This window comes from Alosa pseudoharengus, unplaced genomic scaffold (assembly GCF_046254945.1).
Source record: "Alosa pseudoharengus isolate Yale_2024_CS ecotype anadromous, Long Island Sound unplaced genomic scaffold, YU_APseudo_1.1 YU_APseudo_1.1_scf_10, whole genome shotgun sequence".
In the NCBI taxonomy this organism is placed as follows: domain Eukaryota; kingdom Metazoa; phylum Chordata; class Actinopteri; order Clupeiformes; family Clupeidae; genus Alosa; species Alosa pseudoharengus.
In genome coordinates, this window is record NW_027468565.1 from 5,724,083 (window position 1) to 5,737,667 (window position 13,585).

Sequence of the window (13,585 nt, forward strand, 5' to 3'; positions counted from 1 at the left end):
TGTTTTAGCATACAGAGTCCAAATTAGCGCCTAATGTACAAATTGTACATTAATGAACAAAATAAATCAGGTCTGTCGCCATTGGGTTGCTGTAATAGGCAAACCTGTACAGTACATCGCATTTTTGGCCTGGTTTGTCAAATCTAAAAAAATCGGTAATATGCCTTCCTTTATAGCTACCAGTAGTTATATTCACTTTTTTTTTTGTTGAATTCACCAAAAATACTATATCGTGACATGTATCGTTGTTGGGATATGAGATGATCTATATCGTGATATGACATTTTGGTGACACTCACCTGGTGGTGGGCGGACCAACCCCGATGGATGTGAACTCTATGACCCGCGTGCTGGCGTCCAGGGTGCATGGTGGAAGGGTACCCTGTGGGCCCCATAGCTCTGGGTTGCGCCGGTTGCCCGTGATGTAGTCGGACTCTTCAAGGTGGAAGTGACAGTAGGGGAGCAGGCTGCGGCCTCGGACTTGTATGGTGGGACCCTGCTCGTCTTTCAGATTGGGAATACTGCCAAGGACAATGAAGGAACCGTTTAACTAGGATTGGATGTGTTTGTACAACAAAGAGCTTTTAAGAAGTACTGGGCTAAGGAGTTGTGTACTGTACAAGTTGTGTAACTTGTGTAAAGTTACAACCGGAAAGTGCAACCGGAAAGTTTTCAGACCCTTTCAAGTTTTCCACATTTTGTTATGTTTCAGACTCATCTTAAAATTCCATTATTATTTTTTCTCATCAATAATCAAATAATCCACAAAAATTGGACAGTTAGGAGGCACACATCTGTCTATATAAGATCTCACAGTTTTATATGGTCTCACGGTTGTACGACCAATGGTCGCTATGAATGAGATCCAAAGTTCCTTTGTTGACATGGGAGAACCTATACAGAATGACAACCATCAGTGCAGCTCAGTGCCTGGTTTCTTCTACACACGCTGTTGGGAATTGTGGCCGAATAGTTATATGTAATATGGAACACTTGAAAGGGTCTGAAAACTTTCCGGTTGCACTATATGTATAATTAAGAGTTTGGTGAAAGAGACTGCTTGTGCTTGTGCAAGTGCTTGTGCCAGGATCAGGAGTAAAGGTAGGGGTGAGTGTGTTTTTTCAGAGCATAGTGTGTGTGTGTGTGTGTGTGTGTGTGTGTGTGTGTGTGTGTGTGTGTAGACTGTGTTTGTACAGTGACATATCTCTTTCAGAGGTGCTCCAGACCTGCACACCAGCTGAGCCTCGTACTCGGCCACCTCGATGGGGGAGAAGCGCACGCTGAAAGTCTGGCTGGCTCTAGGGCCGATAGTTCCCACGCTGGGCTCCACACAGAACGGCGGCAGCTCGGGGTCCCCCAGCAGCATGCTGGACACACTGCCCAGAGAGGAGCACGGCCGCAGGGCTGTGCCACAGCGAGACTGACCACCGGAGCGGCTGGGAACATCTGCAAGCACATAGGTGCCAAGTGGACATTTATCTGGGCAACAGCTTTAACTCTCTCACAGAGTTGGCAAACACTACTAAAGCACTATCCACTAATGATATTATGATGGGACATCTATCACACCGTTGGGGTCGTCAGATTATTACTAGAGGATGCAAGCAAAGGTTTTAGCTTCAGAGTTTCAAAATATTGTTTGCTTAATGTAATTTGCAGCAACAACTTGTAACCCATTATAAAAGACAACTCCAACTGCACATGCAGTATCAAGTCTGTTAAATTATTATTTTCAAACCTTATATGTTACAGTAATTTCCTGTGTATTAGCCGTATTGTGTATATGCCGCAGGACAGTGTTTTATGCAAGTAAAAAAAAAAAAAAAAAAAAACATATTAATACCATATTAACTGCCCCCCTGTATTAACCTCACAGCTGAAGAAAATTTAGCAAAATCAATGTATAAACCGCGGCTAATAATTGGGAAATTACGTCAATCATTTAAATCATATCATATGTAGACTGATGGTGTCTTTTTACCTCTGTGATCTGGGCTGATTGTTGCTCCACCATACATGATCTGCCAGGAGAAGTCCATCTGAGTTGTGCCTTTATTTGACATCTGGAGCCTGACAAAGAGCACAGAGAGGCAAAAAAGTCAAATCTCATCCCACGGTTTGAAGACAGGAGACAGAGTTGGTCGGTGACTTGTGGAATCTGACACTGTTAGGAATGTGCCGTGATACAGAAAATGTGGAACACACAACATATGCAAGCATGCATACAGCATCTACACATGCGTTCACACACACACACACACACGTGATGGAAACACACTTACTTGTAGACTCGAGTCTGGTACAGCATGGTGTCTTTGAAGTGTATGGGCTCAGCGTCGCAGGTGAACTTGGCGTAGTCACACACAGCGCTCAGAAGTAGCTTCAGTTCTCTAGAGGAGTTCTCCACCACACTGTTGGAGGGCTCTGGGTCGATCTCAATCACCTTCAACACAGATATGCAAGGCCATGGCTCCCAATTAAGTCAGACATATGCAAAACAGCCAACTGGTAATAAAAAAGACCCTTTAAAAATTGCATTTCTATGTTTTTTTCTATGTCATCCACCAGTGCTCTGTACAGTTTTTATCTATGTTGCAGACTTCAGTGACATGCTGGTTACCCTGTCTTCGTATTTTCATAAAATATTCAACCCGTTGAATGGTATGAAGAGTTGTTTTCTTCTATTATTATTGTTATTCTTCTTTGTCTTTTATGTTTTTGAATTATTCCACTTCATGTACTTTACTTTTTTAAACTATTAACTATTGCCTTTTTGTGTTTTTTTTTACCTTTATTCTTTGCTTTTATTTATATACAGCACACTGAATTATACCTGTGTATGAAATGCATTATATAAATAAACTTGCCTTGCCTTTAAAACAAACACAAAAAAAAACCTGTAGTGTAATGCAGTACCTTCTTTGTCTGAGTGGCCGCTGGTTTAGAGGTGTCCACCCACTTCACCGTCCTCTGACGGTCATCCCAGTCCGCCACCTGGTCCACGGGCTGCTGGAAGACGATGCGACACAGCCTGCACTTCTGGAGCTGGGCGCTGAGCGCAATGGGCTGCTTGGAGCAGAAGGTGACGGTGACGTCTTTGGCGCAGCCGGCGTGAAGGTGGCCGAGCCGCGGGGAGAAGCACACCTGAGCACTGTCCGGCGGCCACTCAAAGCGGAGCGTGTCTGAGCCGCTCAGGTTGGTCATGGTGAAGGTGGCCTGGTAGGATTTGGCCACGTGGCAGTCGCCGAAGTGCAGGTGGTCAGACTTGTCTGAAAACGGGGAGGGAAAAAAAACACATCCAACATCAAAGGAGTCTAGAAGAATTGAAACAGAATCAAACGAGAACAGTAAGATGACTGCATGCGCTCGCCCCTGCCATGCAATATTAACCAAAGTGAAACCAAATTCCAACATCTGGATGATCTTGTAGGAGAATGGAGATATGCCTTGTGTAAAAATCTCTGCCTTGCATAAAAAGTCTATCGGACCAGGGGCCTCATGTACAAAGCTTGCGTACACACAAAATGCTGCGTACGCCATCTTTCACGCTCACGGTCGGATATATCAAGAGTAAATGAGCGTGAGAAATGTTTCTCCACGCCAACTATATGTGTGGCGTACGCACATTTCCAATGTGTATATCAGTTGGCGACACTTAAAGGCAATGCAGTGCAACAACATTAGTTCATTACGAGTGTAGGCCTTTATTTGCACAGCTTATTGTGAAATGTGGGCTATTAAAAATGATAACACTAACTGTAGTCAACAATTAAAACCTATGAAACCTATTTAGAGACAGCGCCTATATTTAGTTCCACGATTGTGAAGAGCTTTCCTCGAAATCTGTGATGAATGAGGTTGACTTCATGCATTTGCCCATTCCTTGAACTTTTGCGTTTTCCCTTCATATCTCATTCATACAGTAATGCATTCACATTATTGTTGTCACACTTTTGTGCAAACTATAGGAATATGATCCAGAAATCGTAATGTTGTGGCAAGGTGGCCTGGATCAACTTTGTTTATTCTACTTCGGGTGCGCAATGTGTGGTCTCTTACTTGGACACAATTGATTTAATGACTTTTTAATTAATTCAGTTATGCGAACCCTACTTGCAGACTGACGAATGAATCTGCCAGTCTCTGACCCTAGTAGCCACTGCCACACTCTGTCACTACTGTTTTTTTGTTATTTACAAGATTCTTACCATTTAGTCAGATAAGAGCACTTCAACATATTTGTAATTTATTAAACTTTGGAGCAGGTTAGAGTACGGATGGATCCACAAATGAGTCTTCGTTCTTATAATTGTTGCGGGATATGCCATTTTGTCTTGGCAGAGGTCTGCACGAGTGGCCTTCTAGTTAGCATATTAAAATGAGTGTAATTGAGGGAGGAGAGAGGGTAGAGTGTAATGCTCGTGCATGTGTGTTTAATTTCACATTTATTGGGATGTACAAAGAAAAGTTGTGCGGATTGCTGCATACATTCATACATCTGTATGTCTCAGTTTCATACATCTGAATTTGTTGGAGTGTGAGTACATGAGGCCCCAGTACTTTTGAAGTTTGTGAGAGCAGACATACAGACGGATGGACACACAGACCCAATAACGGACCCTCTTGATTAGGAAAGTGATCACACATGCTGATTACTCCAACAGGCAAAGGTCCTGATTATAACCATTTGGTCTGATTTTCAACATAAAAACATTCTGCAGGAGTTGTACTCCTTTACCCATGGATCTAATGGTTAGAATTCATATTTAGAATAGGTGGTAGGGTCTTACCATTTGTGGATTCTAACCCTTTGCTGATGATGTTGTCCAGTGTGACGATGTCCTGGTAACTCTCTCCTAAAAGCTGCACCTCTGTCTCTTCGAATAGGTTATCGGCCACCATCAGCCGTATGGAGGCTTCAAAGCTCTGAGCACTTCCTGGACAGAATTCCACTTCAAACGTTGCCTGTTGGCCCACACTCACCTCCAGCGACAACACATTGCCAAACGATTCCTCTGTGGGACAACAAAACCAACAATTTTGTTTGTAGAAACAGTCTTTAAATAAGGAGTGGGCTGTCCTTCTCACTGGGTTTTGTAGGCTTATGTGAGAGCTAAATAGCTTCTGTCACCACCACTATGGAGGAGTTTTCTAAGACTTTAGGACTGAGCTTTACCATTGCATAGTCCAACCTGACTTGCATGTTACCAGAGTATGAGAAGGACAAGCATCTACTGTAGGTTGCACTCTGGCAAGTCTATGTGATGCACTATGTGTGATGATCTACAAGCAGCACTGACCAACCTTCTCCACTTTCATCCTCAGGCAGCGGGGTGATGATTCTGGATGAAGTGCATGGCGCAGTCTTCATCTTGAACACTCCCATCTTGTCTTGCAATTCAATAGTGGCCTGAAGATGAGCAGGATATAATGATTTTCAAATTAAGAACAGTATAACTTATGTCTATACAATTACAGGGCCTGTAGAAGCATGTGTATTGTAATTCATTTGACATATACTGTTGTTGTTTACAATCCAAAAAAGACATGTACAACAACACTTACAAAACTGATGCAATAAATTATTGTAAATGTGATCTTGCAATCATGTTGAGTTTCACTACTGTATAAATAACTTTTTGTCCATTTCTTATTCTTATCATTTCAGACCACAAAGTCTATATCAACTATAATTCTAATTTGTATTAACAATGTTTAAACTGCATTTCTGATAGTCCTTCCTGCACTGTCTGAATGCACTGGGCCCACCTTTGCAGGTAGATATCCAGTGTTCTTAATGACCAGCGGTAAGGTCTGCTGTCGGCCAACCAGCAAGCGTTTGAACTGGAGCACGGGCTGGCCCCGGCTGTTCCTGACCACGGGCTGCAACACGCTCACACAGGGCAGGTTCCCATCGCCCAGCAGGTCCATCACCAGAAGCTTGGTCTTCCCCACCGCCATGACACTGAGACAGATGATGAAAAAGCACAGGCAGAAAAGGGTGATGATGGAGATGGAGGAGGAGGAAGAGGAGGAGGAGGAGGATGATAATGGACATGAGGATGGAGAAAAAGACGGATGAAAACCTTGAATATCAGTGTTCTCATCAGAGCATTTGGGAACATAAAACTCTAGATGCTGTTAAGACAATAAGTACAATGAACCGAAGACAGAACACACACACTATTGGATGATTATTTCAAACCGTATACGACGTCATACAGATCTCCCTTACTGAGCATTGTGCTTTACCTGGAAGCTCCCTCCAGGGTGACCTCAAAGATGCCATGATAGGACTGCATATTGGGTGGGGTGAATGTGATGACAGCGAAGGCATGGGAGTGGCTGGGGAGGCACATCTTACTGGGCAGCAGCTCAAACACCTCCGTGGTTCGGGTGGACTGAGGACAACAAGCATATTTCCTTTCAGTTGAGACGTACAGTACAGCTCACTCAGTTGGACATACAGGCAAATCCACTCACCTTGGTTTGCACTGATTTTGCTGACAGGCTCATGGCACAGGGGACTTTGCCGCTGTTGGTGAGGCGGAAGCGGGCCTTGGCTGACTGTCCGACGATTACATTGTTGAAGACAAACTTATTCTCTTCTTCCACGTAGACGCCTCTGGCATCTCTGAACTGCTCACACTGCAGCATGTTGCTGTTCTTACAGATGTGATGCTCCTCGAAGATTGAAGAAATGTCCTTTATTATGCCTAAGGGCAGAAAGCATCCAGGGAACATGACAGGTTTTGTTCATCAAGCTAGCCAGATCTTATTAGATGCACATCAGCATACTATCTAAGTAGTGACGCAACAGCTTCACAATTAAGCTTCCAGTAGAAAAATAGGGACGACTATAACCAAAAGCATCCACACATGCACACACACACACACACACACACACACACACACACACACACACACACACACACACACACACACACAAACAAACACACACACACACACACACACACACACACCTGGCATACAGACTTCCGCCACCAGCTGATAGGGGATGCCACCAGGATTGTCCAAAGGGTTTCGGTCGCTAATGTCCACGGCGAGGTACTCCTGCCAAAGGCCTGGCTGCTCGGCCACACACTCCACGGTCACCACGTGGGTGGCCCCCGCGGACAGCACGCCAAAGCAGGCCGACAGCGAGAACACTCCCATGGTCAAGCGGGTCTGGGAACAAGGGGAAGGTGCATGTACTGTCTGTGCTTTACCAATTAAGATAGAAAAAGCTGACTATCAACAGCTATATATGAATATCATTAAACCTGACACCTTACAGCACAACAGGGACTTGCATGTTGCTCTATATATGTTTGTGTAAGGGGCCGTTCACACCAAGATCAATAGCTATATCTGAATATCATTAAACCTGACACCTTACAGCACAACAGGGACTTGCATGTTGCTCTATGTGTGTTTGTGTAAGGGGCCGTTCACACCAAGAATGACAACTACAGTATAACAATAAATGCAAAAAAAGTATCGCTGTAGCTAACATGAACACAGTGAGCCCAGAGGTGCCTGTAGAGATATAACGTGCAATCTGTCTCCAGCCTCCTGTGTTGCTCTCAGATAGCAGGGTCATCTGACCTTCTCTCTCACCTGAGGCACCATAGAGCTGTCTTTCTGAATGGACTCGCTTCGCCCAGGCCTGCCGGTGATGGGCTTGGCCAAGTGGCTCACTTGCGACGTCTTCTTGCCTATCCTGTGGGGGGAAAAAACAGTGATACCTGCCTGAACTTACATACGCAGGAGGCTAATCATACATTTTTCCCCCTCTGAGCAGTGCGGCAACAGTGATGCGTTCTAATAAACATTAGATACATGGCCAACAATGGCTATCACAAGACCTTTAAAATGCTTATCTCGGTTCACTGGTCAAACAAATAGACTTTCCTTTAACTCATTGAGTGCCAAAAACGTAATATTACGTTTTTCCTTCCCATGCGTTGAATGCCAAAAACGTAATATTACGTTTTTAGCTTTTTTTAAAAAAATTACGAAACTAGACACTCTAACACACCTTATATGTGATTTTGGGAACTCTGTGATGAATGGAAATGAAATATATGACGATCGAAAACTCATGAAAACGCACAATCTGGACATTTTATCTGGACATTTTATCATAACTCAGTTGCCGCTTTGGGAGTCGAATCAGTGACGCATGCACGTAAGGTCAAAACCAGGCCATTTTCGTGGGTCTATCACTAGGTGGCAATCTCTGATCACTTCCCGGAAAGTTTACCGAAATGTACAGGCAACACTTCATATTTCATGAAAGACGTTACTGTATATCTCCATTTCTAGAAAAAAAAAGCGATTTTGATGAAAACTAGCCACTGTTTAGCTTGGGATTTCTCAGGAACAGAGGCGTGTAGAAATACACGGTTTGCACCCACTGAGAGCTTAAAGTCTCACCTTTTAAATGAGCCATTATATGTGTTCATAGCTATAACACAGAATATGCTGTGGCTGTACAAGAATCATCAACAATGGTCTAGATTGCTGGCACTCCTTCTGAACCTTCTGAAAACAGCTTGGCATTCAATGAGTTAAGGGCCTCTATCCACATATGCCTGCATACAAGTGAGTGAAGGAGTTTGGGTTTGGGTCTGCCTAACTAGTGGCAGCTAAAATGGTTTCTCACCCTCTCCTCTGCACGGGCCCTGGGATGTCTTTGCAAAACCTGGAGACTTGGAAGCGGACCTCAAAGTCACTCTTGTTCTCAATACTGAAGCTTCGGGTACTGCGGCTCCCGTACACAAGGGGTCCAAAGTTGATGTCACTGGAGGGTGATAGTGAGTATTTGGAAAAGACAGACAGGACAGAGACCTTGATGGGAATGATGGCGATGGTCTCCCCAGCATTTGAAATGTTTGGTTCAATAACCTGTGAAAACAGAAAAGGAAAAAAGAGAGACTTAATTTCCTTGGCAAAACTCAGGTGATGAACTGACCCTTTTACGGATTACAGATGCTTACATACAAGGATGTCGCTGTGCAACTATCAGTGTGTAGCAGACATTGGTTACCTGGCAGCGCAGGATTGGCTGTTCTTCAATGCGCACTTCCTTGTTGCAGCGGAAGACGAACTGGACCCCAGTGGGGCGGTCAGTGGGGTGGAGGGTGCCCTTCTGAGGGAGTATGGTGAAGGCGGAGTTCAGGTCAGGCAACTCAGGAAGAGTAGGCTCCAGCACAAATCTGACTCGGGGAAAGGGAAACAGAGACCAGGTAGCAGCACAAATGAGGCTTGCTTTTCATAGGGAAAAAAAGAGAGAGAATGGTCTGTGTTGTGTTGAATGAAAATAGTATGTGTGCTCCTCACTTGTAGGCAATGTCATATTTGCCTTTGTTCTTCAAGTTCACAGATAACTTCACTTCCTCTGAAACTTTAACAGTTCCAAAATCCAGCCCTCCATCAGCACCTAGGTGTTTAGAGGACAAAACAATGACACAATTAAAGACAGTGAGCAGGAGTCTACATGCAGTACCTTCCATACAAAGGCCAAATATTTCAGAGATAAACTCATTTGGCTTGAGGACCTTTGGGGAAAGTGATGTCTAGTGCCACATCATAGGCCTCAGCAGACACCTGGATGTTCTCAGTGTGGAAAATTCCCAGGATACCATCTGCATCTGAAACCTGATATACAAGCACACCTTACACATGCGCACACAAAATCAAGCGGACCACATCTGTTACACAGACAACTAGGAATGTGAATGAAGTGAAAAACAAAAAATCAGAACATAAAAATTCAATTACAAGTAAATGTTATTTATACAATGGCACAAGTGCGCAAAACTGGTGCTCTGAATACCGATTCCATTGTTTCTGAAAGTTTATCCTGGTCACACATTTTAATGCAATCTGGTTTACACCTACTTTTAAATGGCAGAAACGTTACTCACAAAAAGTGATGTGTGCTGTGATAACATGTTTTAAGGCATACGTTCTGATAAAATAACGCCTGAATCAGGAATAATGCCTTAATAAATCTGCTCCTCAAAAAAGGAGGATTGCTGTTCAAGACATTTTCCTACATAGGACCTTCAGTTACTCCAAATGCACTTGAAGAAGCTTTCCTCTCTTTACACTGCCCTTGCAGACGCCCACCTCTAGACGGACGGCCCTCTTGAGGTTGACGGGCTTGACGGCCCTGAAGTGCATCTGCAGGCAGAATTCTGAGTGGGGCAGGATGATGCCCTGGTCCTGGGACACGCTGAACTCGTCGCCCAGCACCTCCATCCCGCTCAGTCGCCACGCCACCGGCAGGGTCTTAGTGTTCCGCAGGAGCAGGTTACGAGTCTCTTTCCTGACCAGCAGGGAGAGACACAGGGAGAGAGAGGGGAGGGGAGAGAAGGAGACAACAAGGAGCGAAAGAAAACACAATAAAAAGTGAGACGGCAGAAATGAGACAATGAGCAGGATTAGGATGGGAAATGATGGTGGATTCTATTTGAATAGAATCTAATACATGCAGCTGAACTACTGAACCACAGATCTAATGAAATTTCCATCTGCTTCTTTCAACTGCTGCTCTCTCTATGGCAAGTATTTGTGACTGTGAATGTAATTATGAGCTAAAAGACAGCCTATGCATTAGATAGATCACTGACAAGCTGGAAGTCCCAACACACACACCTGTGCAGCAGAATCTTATCGAAGTGCAGGTGCTTGCGTTCCAGGTCCAGCTCCGGACGGACTCCGTGGCAGGACAGCCGGAACACCGCAGGGTCTGGATTGTCCTTCACACAACACACCAGATTGTCGCTGATCTGGCCCGGGGTGATGGGGTAGGCCCAGATCACCAGCTCCTGCCAAAGCAACAGCCCAGCAACAGCAACAATGAGAGTAGGCATGAGTGCAAAACATGACGCCACAGCACTTCATATATTTCATTGTGAAATGCTCAAATCCATTTAGGTCAATCACCAGATTTACCTAAATGTCATAGAGTACTACAGTATATACAGTAGTGTAATGATGTGCATGAACACCTGCACACTGAGAGTAATTACTGCCTATGAATTTATACAGTAATATACTGTGGCCCACCTTCTTCTCTTTGGGTTTGAGCGTCATCATGGGTGGGTCCAACAGGTAGGTGGTGGCTTTGGTGTCGTGCTGGAAGCAAAAGTGGATCTCTGCTTCCATTGGGGAGTTATTATGCATTACGAGCCTCTCCATATTCTCTGGGTACTTCCTCTCCTTATATCTATGGCAGCCCAGAGGGACACACTGAGCTAAACAATTCACTAGTTCCAGACAGACTTGCTAACAAAGAACTTTTTTGAGTTTTTCCTGAATTGCTAAGATGCATTTAATGAAACCGGTTCCACTTGATCTCCATTTTCTTAGCACACTAGTCATCTCTTGCAAATGTATTAACACGTTTTCATTGGTTTCACACATTGTTTTTACACCCTTTTTCAAAATATTTAATGTTTTTCTCAGTTGTTTTGGCACAATTCTCAGATCAGAATTGATATTCTCAAAACTGTTTGTTCAAACTCCATATCATCTCTCATCTTGTGCACATCATTGAAGCAGTTTCTCCCCATCTTGAACAAATAGCAATGCTTTAGTACATCCATGCAAATTATTTGGTACAGTACAAATGCTTTTTTTTTTTAATTGTTATTATTTTCAATTGCTAATGTCATATTGGTACAAAATGCACTATACTGGTTTCCTGCTGAATAAAAAAAATGGCCTTAATTCATCACTTGTGTCTTTACATGCAAATGTGTTGAACTAGCTATCATACTGTAACTAGTTATCATAGTCTGTCTAGTACTTATAAATGTATGTGACCTGACAGACAGGAACGTCAGGATGTAAAGAAGGATGTAGAGTGCACAGCTCTGACCAAGGGGTATTTTACTTTATATTGGTCATTTTTCATTTGCACAATGCTGTAAAAGCCTTCACTTTCTTTATACTGTCTCAATGTCTGTCACCAGAAAAAAACTTTGAAACATATCCACTGTCTTGCAATCAATCCCCTCCAAACTCAATACTGTAATGTGTAACTTGGAGTTTTGAAATAGAAAATAGTGCTGCCTTGCACATTGTTCATTAGAAAATACTTACAGAGTAAACTGTCATATTCTACATAGCACTGACAGTTTCATTGGTATAAATATTGGCTTTTGAGGCACTATACACTATACACTATGCAATGTAGTTTGCTCTAATTGTTTTGAGAAATGCACTAACTGTTGTGCAAAATGTTAATGATGATTCGAGGAATGCACCAAAGCAACTGAGAAAAACTGTAACATAGCTCTCAAAGACAGACTCCAAACTCCATTGGATTAAAGGAACACGCCACCCAATGTCAGTAGTAATATATGTTCTTACCTTAACTTTCACGAGTTGAGTCATACCTCTCCCGTGTCCGTACGTGCACTCAAACGCTCTGGTGCGCGGCTGGACTGTGTTAGCATGTTGCTATGCTAGCGGGCTTTGACGGCAACTAAGCGTAGAAGTAATCAAAAACATCCACGTTTTACCAACTTAAATACAGTTGCACGAGTAGTTGATAGAAATGCTACAGCCACGCAACATGAAACGTGGCGATTTTCCAAGCGAATAAACCGGAGAACTACAATGTGTGGCGCAATAGCACTTGGGAGTACTTCGACCTAGCATAGTAGTATTGTTAACACCTAATTGTAGATCCTATCCACCACAGAGTTTAGAATCCATGCTGGATCGACCCTCAGCCTCTCCCTCCTGAGCGAGAGAGAGGCACACACACTAGAGATGCGCTGATGGGCTATTATTTCAACCATAACTGCATAGCAAAACTTATCATCCATCAGCCATCCATCAACACCAAAGTTTTTTGACCAATCTTCGAAACGGCACCCGCCCACCATCCGCTGGTTGTTTTAATGTAGGGGGTGATGCAGCGCTGCTGACGTGAGGCTAGAAAGCCCTTGTCTGTTCTAGGAAGACTGATCCAATGCAGCAAATATATTAAAAGGCTAAAGTCGTACATTGGCTATGTTGTAGCCTATCCCCAGAATATCAGCAGCAAACTCAGTCTCTGTCTCGCAAAACAGTCTCCAAATAAAACGCACATCAGCCTGTTGCCTATACTGCCAGCTTGTGACAATATATCGTCCAAAATGCTTGATTGCATTGCATTCTCCACATTTTTAGCTACATTTTCATGTACCACATCAGCATTTTTGTTCAGTGAATCTTTTGTAAATTGCTTTAAAATGAATTGCGCTCGTGCAGTCAAAATGAATGGGAGTCTTCAGAACAGGCTTTCAGTCACCCTGACATAACAGTGTGTAAAGTAGCCTATAATGTGAATGACTTGTTATTTTATCAAGGATTTCTTTCTTTTTGCAAAAAATAAAGTACAATAGGCATTAATTAGTAGGCCAGGAGCATGTTGAAATTATGTGGCAAATTGCGTTTTTTATTACAATGATAAAATTGTAAAAGGACGTGACCGAAGCTGAGGCAAGCCAGGCAATAGGCCTATAGGCCCGACGGTAATTGTAAAGCAATTTACAAAAGATTCACTAAACAAAAATGCTGA

General features: G+C 43.4%; 1 protein-coding gene across 1 annotated transcript in view; it reads right to left on the minus strand.

Annotated features, from left to right (window-relative positions):
- Nucleotides 1–13,585, minus strand: part of hydin (HYDIN axonemal central pair apparatus protein) — a 101,127-nt gene that overhangs the window by 12,908 nt on the left and 74,634 nt on the right. Inside the window, exons 50-69 of the mRNA XM_076272559.1 lie at nt 11,080–11,239; nt 10,666–10,838; nt 10,138–10,336; nt 9,564–9,663; nt 9,346–9,445; nt 9,053–9,221; nt 8,669–8,910; nt 8,030–8,032; nt 7,621–7,723; nt 6,970–7,188; nt 6,476–6,705; nt 6,253–6,396; nt 5,770–5,965; nt 5,305–5,410; nt 4,791–5,015; nt 2,917–3,269; nt 2,283–2,443; nt 2,012–2,070; nt 1,227–1,479; nt 316–521 (exon numbers count right to left, since the gene is read on the minus strand). Coding sequence (XP_076128674.1) covers nt 316–521; nt 1,227–1,479; nt 2,012–2,070; nt 2,283–2,443; nt 2,917–3,269; nt 4,791–5,015; nt 5,305–5,410; nt 5,770–5,965; nt 6,253–6,396; nt 6,476–6,705; nt 6,970–7,188; nt 7,621–7,723; nt 8,030–8,032; nt 8,669–8,910; nt 9,053–9,221; nt 9,346–9,445; nt 9,564–9,663; nt 10,138–10,336; nt 10,666–10,838; nt 11,080–11,239 — 3,401 coding nt within the window. The remainder of the gene's footprint in view (nt 1–315; nt 522–1,226; nt 1,480–2,011; nt 2,071–2,282; nt 2,444–2,916; nt 3,270–4,790; nt 5,016–5,304; nt 5,411–5,769; nt 5,966–6,252; nt 6,397–6,475; nt 6,706–6,969; nt 7,189–7,620; nt 7,724–8,029; nt 8,033–8,668; nt 8,911–9,052; nt 9,222–9,345; nt 9,446–9,563; nt 9,664–10,137; nt 10,337–10,665; nt 10,839–11,079; nt 11,240–13,585) is intronic.